At 42.0% G+C, this 13,529-nt stretch overlaps 1 protein-coding gene across 2 annotated transcripts in view; it reads right to left on the bottom strand.

The window, feature by feature from the left end:
• LOC106732388 (uncharacterized) overlaps positions 1 to 13,529 on the bottom strand; it is a 135,373-nt gene that overhangs the window by 54,852 nt on the left and 66,992 nt on the right. For both annotated transcript variants that reach the window (XM_025187467.3, XM_075900291.2), the window contains 8 exons: positions 12,066 to 12,284; positions 11,664 to 11,807; positions 8,646 to 8,809; positions 7,251 to 7,363; positions 5,537 to 5,652; positions 2,416 to 2,634; positions 1,027 to 1,182; positions 761 to 921 (listed from right to left, as the gene is read on the bottom strand). In XM_025187467.3, coding sequence (XP_025043252.2) covers positions 761 to 921; positions 1,027 to 1,182; positions 2,416 to 2,634; positions 5,537 to 5,652; positions 7,251 to 7,363; positions 8,646 to 8,809; positions 11,664 to 11,807; positions 12,066 to 12,284 — 1,292 coding nt within the window. The remainder of the gene's footprint in view (positions 1 to 760; positions 922 to 1,026; positions 1,183 to 2,415; positions 2,635 to 5,536; positions 5,653 to 7,250; positions 7,364 to 8,645; positions 8,810 to 11,663; positions 11,808 to 12,065; positions 12,285 to 13,529) is intronic.

Below are 13,529 nucleotides of genomic sequence, written 5' to 3'. Positions count from 1 at the left end.
GCATTTGAAATTATCCTGGGTGGCTGCCCAAGTGTACAGCTTACAGGGAACATTGGTTCTCACTTAGTGCATGGATGCAGGAGGGGGTACAGGGGTTTGAATTATGACCTGGGGCAAAGGATTCGGGAACAGAATCTGGAAGGGAATATGGCTGTAAGAGAGGATTTTGACTGGAGAAGGGGTATAGGAAGGAATGCAAAAGGCAGAGGATTGGGCTGCTGGGCCTGGGAGGGGGTATGGGTACAGGAGTGGGGGTGCAGAGGGTTTGGGTACATAGGGTATGAGTGCAGGCGGGGCAGAGGGTCGGGGGAAGAGAGGGGCTAGGGCACTTAACTAGGTGGTTCCCAGACAGCAGCCCAGCAGGTCCCTCAGGCAGGCTCCCTGCTTGTCCCTCCCCTACACTCTGCTCAGAACGGCCAGCTGCAGGGCCCATGTGCTGCTCTGAGCGCTCCAAGCCCGGGGGGGGGGAGGGGGAGAGAGGATGCTTCACGTGCTGCCTGCCCTGCAAACAGGCAACCCCCACTGGCCAGTTTCTGGCCAATAAGAGCTGCAGAATTATGCTGGGGTAGGGAAGCATGCAGAGAGGCACATGGGCTACACAGCTGGCCTCCCTGAGCGGCATAAAGGGGCAGGACAGGCAGGAAGCCTGTCTAAGTCTCTCACCAGGTTGTATTTTGCCCCCCTCTGATCTAAAGAAAAACAAAAATCCCCTCACAATTACAAAATCCCCCAATTTGAAAGGAAAATCTAGACAGAGTACCTTTTCTGCACTGTTTGTAATTTTAGCAAGGTCTGTCTCCTTAAAATTGTGACACATGCTTCTGGCCTCAGTCCATGTTTTAGTTTTAGTATCTTCTACATAATAACACGCTTTCAGAAAATAATGCCAATGAGGCCTCTGGGGGCATAACTGCCTGGAAACTGAACAGGACAAATCGTTATGATGCCCAACTTTGGAAATAAAAAAAGTCAATGGGATCTCAATAAATATAAGGATATGATTTTTCAAATTGTTGCTTTCTGTACCTTCACTAGAAGAGCATTGCGGATCCCGAGACTGTAAGCTACATGTAATGCCGGCAGTGCCTACACAATGTCCAGTAACACCACTGCAAGGAAGACGGTTGGTGCATGGATGGCAAACAGACTGACAATCTGAGCCATAATAACCTGGCTGGCAGCCTCAAAGGAAGTTCCAGAGTTAAATGATAGAGTGCAAAGAATATTCAATCCCTCATTTATCTCCACCATTTCAGAGAAAACAAAATATTGCTTTAAAATGTATTCAGTTTTTAAAAATACAATACAGGCTCATATTGAGTGGTCTGAGCACCTACCCCATAAATTAAAATCACACATACATCAATAAAGGACTGCTCCCCAAAATACATCCACCTCAGCCTATTGGTGCAACAGCCTCACTAAAAGAAAAAAGATAATCTTTGTAAAGAGTAATTTTAGCTTTTATGTAAAATGTGGCATCAGTGTCTATTTACACCATACTCTCTATTCACTGGGCTATGTTTATTTTTACCATTCAGTCTATGTTCTACAGACATATACGACTGGATACCCATTTATACAGATAGAAGCCAGGAGTAACTCCTGTAAAGTTATGGAATATCTCCAGGTTTACACCAGTGTATTAGAGAAAGAAGGGTCAGTTTTTCCTTTATCTCCCATGTTTGTAAAAGCACCCTTTCTTCTTAGTTCTGAGCTCAGATCTCCCTCGCACGTATCACTGCAGCAGCATAACATGGACAGTACCTGCTCTGACAGCAGTGGGTAGGGGAATACTTGGTTGGTTCATGCAGCAAGCAGAACTTTATGCACCTATTCTTGATCCTCAGCATAGTGAGTGATCCAGAGATGTGTCAAAAAATGCTGCATTCTGTATCGTGGGCCAAGACTTCTGGCACCAACTGAAATGTTCTGAAGTTAATCTAACTTGTTCAGGAAGCCAAAAAGAACCCCAAATGTCCCTGTGTTGCAGGGGAAAAATACAGCCAGAGACATGTACAGCCTCCTCCTTTCACATGTCTGGCAAAGCTCAAGTGTACATGAAGATCTGACTCAAAGTAAGAAAGTATCTTTAAAAAGTAAGCTAAGCCTTTCATTTCTTGAAGAAAGTAGTTTTCATTCTGAAGGGCATTTCATAAATAGGAAATTTTTGTCAGACAACAATAATGGGAGATCAAAGACAAGCAGTACTATTTTAAAAAGGGGGCACATTAACGTGTATTTTTTTAACTGACTGTTGTTACGTAGTGTGAGGATTTAATAAAATAAAGGGTGCTCTTAAAGTCTGGGGTGCAGCTAGAAATACACACACACACACACACACACACACACACACACACACACACACACACACACACACACACACACACACACACACACACAGTAAATACTTACCAGTTTTAAGGTATAATGCTTCAGCTTTCTTAGAGCTTCTAAATACCTCCGTTCCACTAACCAAATAATACCGTTTCTGTGAATGGACTACTCCAGTACAGTGTGTTTTCTCATATAGGCATGCATTTTCAGCAGATTCAAGAGAAGGGTATACTTTTGGCACCAGATTTTGTCTTTGTGTTATTACATGTTCTGCATAAAACTGAAACATGTCTTCATCTAAAAGAAAAGTAAAAGATATCTCATAACGAAACAGCAGATACAATTACTCCCACCACAAAATAGGAAGCACTTTCATAAATAGACACCTTGAGCCATTTCCCAACGCTCCCAGTAGTCTCCAGAGTTATACAAGATAGGTACTTATCACCAGGGCTCGACAATTAGGGCAATTTACTCATCCGTGGCGAGTAGATTTTAGCCCGGCACGGCGCTGCAGCACAATCAGCGCATGCGCAGCGCGGTCTGTGTATGCGCAGCGTGACAAACCGCATAGCTGGAGAGCAGGGCTCGCTGCCGCTTGTCAAGCCCTGCTTATCACTGTTTCCATTTTCATAGACAATATCTGACTGCTTATCCAGAATTTATCCTCACAATATCCTTGAAAAACAGTAATACCTATTTTCCACTTTGTAGAAGGGGAAATGAGACATAGAGTAAGTGACTTAACCAAAGGCAGATCTGTGCTAGTGACAATACATAACAAAGGAAATGCGCTGAAGTGCAAGAACTACAGTATGACTGCCTTAACGAGTCATCTAGGCAAGGTACTGATGATGATACTGATGGAGAGACTGAAATCGCAGATGGAAGAACATCTAGGCTACGTCTACACTGGCATGATTTTTCGAAAATGCTTTTAATGGGAAACTTTTCCGTTAAAAGCATTTTCGGAAAAGCGCGTCTAGATTGGCAGGATTGCTTTTCCGCAAAAGCACTTTTTGCGGAAAAGCGTCCGTGGCCAATCTAGACGTGGTTTTCCGCAAAAAAGCCCCAATCACCATTTTCGCGATCGGGGCTTTTTTGCAGAAAACAGTACTGTGCTGTCTACACTGGCCCTTTTGCGCAAAAGTCTTTCGGAAAAAGACTTTTGCTCGAACGGGAGCAGCATTGATCGTCAGTGCTTTTCCGGAAATTCAAGCGGGCAGTGTAGACAGCTGGCAAGTTTTTCCACAAAAGCAGATGATTTTGCGGAAAAACTTGCCGGTCTAGACACAGCCCTAGTGGATGAGCAAGAGGGATTTAGGAAATACAGCAGATATTGGCACTAAGATTGATAGCGCAGAAAGCTCAGCGAAAGAACAAGAATATCTACAACTGCTTTGTCGATTTTCAGAAGGCATTTGACAGTATAGATCAGAAAGTGACTTGGACGGTGCTGGAGTCGTATGGAGTGGATAGCAGACTGATATGGTTGTTGAAGGATATCAACGATAATTCGAAGGCAGTGGTGAGAATGTGCAAAGAGTTGGGAAGTTGGTTTAGAACAAGTAGAGGTAAAAGACAAGGAGATCCGATATCACCGAGTAGCTTCATCAAACACTTAGAGAGACAAGATCAAGGAAGAGGTAGAAGGGATATCAGTGCACAGGATGAGAATTAACAACTTGAGGTTCACGGATGATATAGTTGTTATTGAGGAAGATGAAGAGAAGCTAGCAAGAACGGTGCACGTTCTAAATGAGGAAGGGAAGCAGTAAGGACTGATTATGAATATCGATAAAACAAAGACAATGGTATTTGGAGATTAGGAAATAGGAAGGAAGATCAGTGTAGATGGCATCGAACTAGAGAACATAGAGAAGTTCACGTATTTGGGGAGCAACATGACATATGATCTAGACTGTATGAAGGAAATAGCGACTAGAATAGTGAAAGCAAGAGTGAGTTTGAAGGCAATGGATAAGATCTGGGAAAGTAAAGCAATTAGTTTAGGAACGAAGCTGAGCGCCTTGAAAATGTGTGTATTTGGCAGCATGTTGTACGGATATGAGACATCGGTGATAATGAAAGATTCGAAGAGAAGGATATTAGCATTCAAGAGGAGTTGTTATAGAAAGATCCTGAGAATAGGATTGATGCAGAAAGTTACCAACGAGGAATTATAAAGGAAGATACAGCCAAAAGAGAACCTACTGCAGAAGGTTATACAATGGAAGTTACAGCTATTTGGGCATATCAGCAGAATGAACAACAAGCAAAAAGTTAAGACCCTGATAATTGGCATAATGGATGGTTCGAACGGGAAAGGCAGATCCCACTGAGAATGGGTAGATGATATAGTAGATTGGTGCGGAGCTAGTCTACAGAAACTAAGCCCCTCCGCACTGAACAGGGAAAGATGGAAGGAAATAGTGAGGGAGACATTGGACACCAATGGGCGTAGAGCCCATAGTTGTTGATGATGATAATACAATAAACCAGTTGCAGAGCCAAGAATTGAATTCATATTTCCCAAGATCAAATCTAGTACTTTATACTTAATCTTCGAGCACAGAGCCTAGAAATCCACTGCAATAACTGATATAGCAATCCTAGTAATCCTCTCAAAGAAAGGGCCAAAAAACATATACCCAAAAATACAAATTTCCAATTGCATGCCTAAGTTAAAATAGTTTGTGCAGCTACAGGAACAAATCTGATGATTGTGCATTCACTTGGGAGTTCAGACTTCTAATTGCACATACAATTGTACTAATTCCACATGAAAAATGGAAGTGGGAAATTATGAATGTGTTGGTACTGACTTTGATCTTTCTTAGATCCGTGTAAATTGATGATGACAGGTAAAGTCAATGGAATTAAACTACCATGTAAAGAAAATCAGGCCACTGTTGTTTATAGACTCAGTATCATCTTTTTCAAATAGATTGTATAGTACTCATTCAGGTGTTCTACACTGCTGATTAAAATTTTTTAAGTAGATCATCCTTCATAGAACCTATCTGAGAGAACGGATAACACCATTGTTTCCCAAAAAAATCTATATTTGAAAAAAGTAAAATTTGCATTTATATGTGGAATAAGTTCATTAAAAAAACTCCTGAACCACTGTAATAAAAACAATGGAAGAAACAAAAGAAGAAATGAAAGAACAGAGAAAATGCATCCTGTTACTTACCTTCATTTCTTTTACATACAAAATGGTATTTTAAAAGGCAACTAGCTGCTTCTAAAGCTACTTTATTATGCTGAAGAAATACACAGTTTGCGGTTGCATCCCTATGTACATTTAACCTAAAGTAAAAGCAAAATCCAAATTAGATTTAATAATAAAAGTAAAAGAAAATCTCCAACATTACTGCAATAACATCACTGCTTAGCTGAATCAGAACAAAACCCAAAAGGTTAAGGCTTCAAGACCAAAGGATAAGGTTTACCATGTAGTAGATAAGCAAAATGTGTACATTTGATGCTGTACATTACAATTTATAGCACAAAAAAGTATGTGCAAGTACTACAAGGTGTGTCACAAAGAGAGGAATAGAAAGTACCACACATGAAACATGACAAAAATTAGGAAAGGGAATAGAAAGAACATATCAACCCTTGCAACCAAAAGAAACAGAAGAGGAAAATTAATAGACACATAGGGCAATATTAACTTTCCTTGGGAGTCCCTATCTCACAAAATTCATTTTCACTTTGCCCACACTAGAACTGAAAGATGTAGTTGCAGACGGTCTTATCTAATGAATTCTAAATGCCCAGTTCATTAAAAACAGTGTAGACTGTAATTCACACAAAACTGGTCAGGATAAGGAGCATCATGTGTTAAAGTCCACACCAGGTATCTATAATATGTTAGTTAAAATGTGTTGGTTAACACCTTCTGACACAACACCATTAAATCCTATTCTTTGCAAAGGTCCAAGTTTCTAAAGACATTTAAGCATATAACTCCTAGAAATCATTGAAAGTTGAGCACCTAAACACCTTTACAAGTCTTGCCAAAAGTCAAAGTAATGTCCCAAGTGCAGGAGATAGGTACCAAACAGACAGTCCTGCTCTCCTGGGAACCAGGGCAGATAGAGGCATGAGGTCCCTGAACAGCTGATTTTGTGTCCTCCTTAGATTCACAAGAGTTATAGACTTGTGCTCCAAACTCTGGATTCCTCTATCAACCAAATGTCAGAGCCCAAACCCTAGGCTATAATTGAGACCTATGATCACCTGTGCTGCTATTTTCACACAGAGAACATCCAAAGATGGAAGCCCATAGCCGTGATATATAAAAACCTTTGCACTATATTGCAGACAACACAACTTAAGGGACTTATCTGAATGCATTTATTCTGTCTGCACTAGAACATGGGTTTTCAAACTCTGGGTCACGGCTTATAAGCTCAAGCTGCTAGCTGACTGCGAGACACTTTGTGTACCTGCACCTCTGCAGCTACAGGCAACTGCAGCTCCCATTGGTTGCAGATCTCTGTTCCCGGCAATGGGACCTACGGGAAGTAGTGTCCTGGTCAGCAGCCAACAGCTACAACAGGAGCTGAGATTGCCCATACCTGCAGAGGTGCAGGTACACAAAGCATCTTGCAGCCAGGTAGCAGCTCACCCTTACAAGCTGCAACTCAGAGTCTGAAAATGCTTGCACTAGAATACTTCTGATTATTCATACACAGGATGTGATCACTGAAGTATTTAAGTTCCTAAAATAAATTTATTAATCTAAATATTCAAAAGAAAAACATTACAATAAATACATGAACTTTTAGAAAGAATTGTTTGTTTTGCTAAGGCCTTGACAAATAAATTCTTTAATTTAAGGCTGAGACATATAAACACTAGAATTTAGTAAGTTATAAAATCAAGTTAGGAAATTCTACCAGTTCAGAGCTATGTTTACTCTTGATCCATCAGCCCACTGCCACTCAGATGCTGATGTTTCCCATTTCATTCCTATCCACACTGGCTGTTTTATCTTTTTCTGTAGCCAGCTCTGTAAAATAAAAATACACAGAATACTAGAAAATGACAAAGTTTTGTTTTACTAATTTTGATGTCCTTCCCCTAACTTGATATTGTGCAAATCACAGGTGTTAAGCTATTAACCCTGTCATAATATCACTTTCTGTTGTGGACAGTTTTGGGTGCTATGCTAAGAAAGATGTGGACAAATAAGAAAGCAACAAAAATCATAAATTTTTTTAGAAAACCTGACATTAGGAATGGTTAAAGAATCTACACATATTTAGTCTTCAAAAAGAAGATTGAGGGGGTACTTTGTAACAGACTTCTAGAATGTTAAGGGATGTTATAAAGAGAACAGTGATTAGTTGTTTTCCATTTTTATCGAAGGTAGGGCAAGAAGTAATGGGTAGAGACCCAGGCAGATACAAAATTGGTATCCATATCTGCAAAAATGATCCACAGAAATCCACATCCATGGATATGGATAATGCAAATATAAAGTGGATATACACAAATCTGCAGGATTCTAGATACAAAATTTGTATCCGAATCCATATCAACAAAAATGAGCCATGGTTATAAAATGGATATCTCCAGATTTGTAGGTCTCTAGTAACGGGCTTAATCTGCAGCAAGACAAATTTAGGTTAGATGTTAGGAAAAATCTTTATAAGTACAGGTTGACTGGTCCTGGGTGAGGGATTTTGCCGGACCCGGGAAGGTAATTTTTGGCCTCTCCCCCAGTCATGGCCTCACTTCCAGCTTCCCCGCCGACTTCCCCCTGCCACCAGCCCCTCAGCACAAGGCTCCCAACCCCACCATGGCAGCCCCGCTGCCTCCCGACCCATGGCCCCACCCAGTGTTGCAATCAGGGCTTCCAGGTTTGCTGCCACAGTGCAGTTCCACTACTGGGCTCTAGCCTCACTGCAGGGCTCCAAAACACCAGCCTTCTTCAGGATCCTCTGGTCCTGGTCCATCCCTGGTCCTTCTGAACCAGGGATGTTGCCAGACCAGAGAGTCCCAGTTAAGAGAGGTTCAACCTGTATGACATTAGTTAAATTCTGTAATAGGTTTCCAAGAATAGTTGTGGATGCCCATGACAGGAGATTTTTAAGACAAACACCTGTCAGAGATGGTATACTTGATCCTTTCTCAGTGTCCAGCAGATCCTGTGCTATGACCTCTCTCTGTCCCTTCCTCCCTACGTTTCAATGATTAAATTTGGTTAGATCCCCATTGTATTTACCAAACACAAGTGAATAAGTCAGGGAGAAGGAGACAAACCATTTGTAGTCTTTATAACCTCAAACCTTTTCTGCCGATGATTCCAGTCGCAACAGACTTGTTCTTTTAAAGTGGCTGCAAAAGAACCTGGCGTCTATCCAATTTAGAGTTCTACTTCTTTCTATAAAGTAACACTGTCCATTCCAGTACCACCAGTCAAGTCCAAGTGGGCATTTCAAGCTGTACTTGCCTAACATCATTAAAAGAGAAGACAAAAGTACTACAGAAAGCTTTCTTTTCAAATTAAATGTTGCTTCCTGTGAAATTTAGCTTCTTATGGCCCTCTTTACTACACAACTGTTTCTGTTCTACCAGATTTTTTATATTTTGTGGTGGGAGCATTTTTAGAATGAAAAGAGGGACTGACAAATGTTTTACTTCTTCAGGGAACACTTTCATCAGTTAGTTTCCTACAGATGGCAGTTATATCCATATATATGCACGAAAATATCCATTCACTTATGCAAAATGGGGAGCTGCACATGCAAATGCCACTTTAGTTACTCTGCAAAACATTTTCCTCTTATTGGAAGCCTGCTTAAAATGTGGTGTTTTTCTGCTGCCCAAGAGCAAAAATTCACTCCTGTGCAGAGCCAATGCAAAGGCTTTGCCTACGCTACACAGCTTTCAGCATCACAGCAATGTTGTTAAACCATGACACTAAAAAACAGTGTAAACATGTTTATCAGCACTTTTGTCAACAAACTACTTCCCCCTTCCCCAGGTATGCCTCCTGGGATGAGGTTTACCTGGGTGGTCGACAAATACCTTTGATGTCAACACCCGCGCGTCCAGACTATCGCGCTGTGCCGACAAACAGCTGATCAGCTGTTTGTCGGCTCAGCGCGGCAGACATGTAAATTTAAATGAAGCGGCGATTATTTAAATCACCGCTTCATTTTACTATGTCTGGTAGCCTAATCTACATGCCTCTGAGAACAGAGGCATGTAGTCTAGACGTACCCTAGGCATGGTTTGTGTTGTCAACAGGAGAGCTAGTCTGCTGATAAGCTGTTTACACTGCAACATGCGGCAGCAAAATGTTGCCAGTTGAAAGGGAGCTTTAAAGCACTTGTGAACAATAAAAGTTGTCGCGTATTTGGCAATGTAGATAAAGCCTGAGCTATTATAAACGTGTCACGTAGGCCAGAGTTTGAGAACAGAGATGAGGCTTTCATGGTGTAGGAGACTCGGGCTGGCTCTCTACATAGCCGATTAATTTCACCCCCAGAGAAGGGCAATAATTTAGGCACATTTTATAAAACAAAAGTAAAATCATCAACAAGGTCCCATAACTTCATATCACATTATTTTCTCCATTCTATATACTGTACTGAGGTTCACACGAAATACACCTAGGATCTAAACAAATTGAAATGTGCAACATTCTTATGAGCAGACATAGAATGTGATCCGGGGCTCAGCTGTGCGGCATTGCCCCTTTGAAGTACCTGTTCTCCTCCCCCCCGCCCTTTTGCTGCCTCTATCTGATGGAGGGAGTAAGGGGGGGAAGGGAAATCAACTAGTCAACTGACTGTCCAATAAGCATTTGCTTATCAGATAGTCAACTAGTCCTTAACATCCTTAGTCTTAACAGCATCCCTTTGGTTTTGCATATATAACTTTTAATGTTTGCCCCAAGAAGTTAGTGACACATTCTTGCAGTACATATATAACACAGTATAGCAAAAGTGGGAAGTCCCATCTCTGTTCTGAGTTTTGAAAATCTCCATCTGCAAGACAAAATGAATAAAATCCAAAAGATTGCAGCTCTGCATAATTTCAGTAAAGTGAATAGGTTTGTAAAGAGAGGAAATAATCCAAATCCCATTCACTGTTTTACTAGTGTTAATTTAAGCTAATTACACTGACTTTGAATGAGTTACTAGAAATTCACCTTGGAGCCGGCAAGAACAGATTCTGGCCTTTTGTGTACTGATAGAGTTTTGATGCAGAATTTGAAAGAGCTACAGGACAGGGTAACATTATTCAACTGCACATAAGAATCATATGCCATAAAAATAAAACAAATTAGGGAACATTTATTTGTTGGATTCCCACACAGGGGCTATGTCTACACTGGCCCCTTCTCCGGAAGAGGCATGCTAATTTCTAACTTTGGAATAGGGAAATCCGTGGGGGATTTAAATATCCCCCGCGGGATTTAAATAAACACGGCCGCGCTTTTTTTCCGGCTTGGGGAAAAGCCGGAAAAGAGCGTCCAGACTGGCACGATCCTCCGGAATAAAGCCCTTTTCCAGAGGATCTCTTATTCATACTTGCAAAGGGCTTTATTCCGGAGGATCGCGCCAATCTGGACGCTCTTTTCCGGCTTTTCCCCAAGCCGGAAAAAAAGCGGCGGCCATGTTTATTTAAATCCCGCGGGGGCTATTTAAATCCCCCGCAGATTTCCCTATTCCAAAGTCAGAAATTAGCATGCCTCTTCCGGAGAAGGGGCCAGTGTAGACGTAGCCAGGCTGTGTCTACACTGGCACCTTTTTCCGGAAATGCTTAAAACGGAACAGTTTTCCGCTATAAGTATTTCTGGAAAAAGAGCGTCTACATTGGCAGGATGCTTTTCCGGAAAAGCCCTTTTTCCGGAAAAGCATCCGTGGCCAATGTAGACGCGCTTTTCCGGAAAAAAGCCCCGATCGTCATTTTCGCAATCGGGGCTTTTTTCCGGAAAAGACTACTGTGCTGTCTACACTGGCCCTTTTCTGGAATAGTTTTCCAGAAACAGGACTTTTGCCCGAGTGGGAGCAGCATAGTTTTTCCGGAAAAGCAGCTGATTTCTTACAGTAAATCGTCACTGCTTTTTCGGAAATTCAAGGGGCCAGTGTAGACAGCTCGCAGCTTATTCCGGAAAAGCAGCTGCTTTTCCGGAATAAGTGGCCCAGTGTAGACACAGCCATAGTGTTTAGCGGGGGAGATGACTACTTTTGTTATTTTTAAATACTTTCTCCTTACCTGAAGGAATTCTCAACTTTCAATTCCCACTTTTAGACAGAGCTGACATTTAAAAAAAAAAAAAAAAAGGACTTTACCTAAGTTACAGACACCAACATCCTCTGGCTCAGAACAAACAGTAGCGTCCTCGCACTTTCCAGATATGCTATTGCATGGTTTGTCCCAATAGCAGCCTGGACATTCCTTTTCACAAGATGGTCCATAGAATCCAAAATCACAGGCTTAGAAAGAAATTAAACACAAACTGCTGAAACCATGATAAATAACTGCTTTTCAGATCTAACATATGAGAAATGCATGTCAGTTCTAGCTACGATTTCAGAAATGTAAATCCACTTATTACAGAGCACAATATTCGTGTAAGCTTCTTAGTGAAATCTCTATTGGAAGCTGTAATATTTAATTGGGGACAAAATGTATTGATCTTCATATCCATTCAAACAGCTCCTGAAAAGGTACCTCTAAATAATGAATACTACCTGATTTTAGGTATGTTGCGCTTTGTGGAAATCCACTGATAACGAATTCAGAATCATGAATTAGGAAATAACTGTCTTGCCATAACACATAGCCAATGCATCTGGACCTCTGCATTACACAGATTTCTCTGGCCAATGTATGGTTAGTGTATTTAGCTGATACTGTTGGAGTTGGCAAGATCACCGCTGCATCCCAGATGCTTATGAATAAATCAAGATCTGGAAGGGGGAAAAGAAAATTCTGCAGATTTAGCAAAACTGTGCTATAATGCATCGCACTAACTCATCCTTAGTAATTAACCTATACATATTTACATAGAATCGTATAGCATCCAAAATCACAAGCTTTAAAAGAAACTCAACACCAACTATGAGATATCTTCCATAATGGTTACATGGATACTTATTGATGGAAATTATGCTGAATATCTGCATATATGTGAATGTATTATTTTGTTTACTTTTATATTTATGTCATTCTTTTTAATGACATGTCCAAGCAGGAGTATCTGAGGGTATGTCTACACTACCCCGCTAGTTCGAACTAGCGGGGTAATGTAGGCATACCGCACTTGCAAATGAAGCCCGGGATTTGAATTTCCCGGGCTTCATTTGCATAAACTGGGCACCGCTATTTTTAAATCCCTGCTCGTTCGAACCCCGTGCCGCGCGACTACACGCGGCATGAACTAGGTAGTTCGGACTAGGCTTCCTAGTCCGAACTACCGTTACTCCTCATTCCACGAGGAGTAATGGTAGTTCGGATTAGGAAGCCTAGTCCGAACTACCTAGTTCGTGCCGCGTGTAGCCGCGCGGCACGGGGTTCGAACGAGCAGGGATTTAAAAATGGCGGCACCCAGTTTATGCAAATGAAGCCCGGGAAATTCAAATTCATTTGCAAGTGCGGTATGCCTACATTACCCTCCTAGTTCGAACTAGGAGGGTAGTGTAGACATACCCTCAGCATGTTTAATTAATTCAACAGAAGTGAACAGTCATAAAACAAAACTGGTTACTAAAAACAGTCTGGTGACAATGAAAGAAAAGGCATATGTTGAATCTCTAAATACTGGGACTCTCTGGTCTGGCAGCATCTGTGGTTGGGCAAAAAGAACAGTGAGCACTAGCTGGTCAGGTCCAGGGGGTGGGGCTGGCAGTGGAGAGTGCAGCCAGGCGGCAGCAGTGCCACCACAATGGGGAACACAGCTCCACCTGGATTGCCGGCAGTGGGGCCAACACAGAGGAGCACAACCCAGACTGATGCCTGGGAACACAGCCCCAGCTGGGACCGGCACAGCGGAAAGTACAGTCCCAACTGGACCAAAGGCAGTGGGGTTGGCGGCTGGGCCAGTGCAGTAGTGAACACAGTCCCAGGACAGGAGCGCAGTCCCAGCAGGGCTTGGGTAGTGGGGTTGGCAGCGGGGAATGCAGCCCTGGTCAGACTTGGGAGCAAAGCCCAGTGGC

Source organism: Pelodiscus sinensis, chromosome 16 (assembly GCF_052426305.1).
Source record: "Pelodiscus sinensis isolate ZL-2025 chromosome 16, ASM5242630v1, whole genome shotgun sequence".
NCBI classification, from domain to species: Eukaryota; Metazoa; Chordata; order Testudines; family Trionychidae; genus Pelodiscus; species Pelodiscus sinensis.
This window is presented reverse-complemented; position numbering and strand designations above follow the sequence as displayed.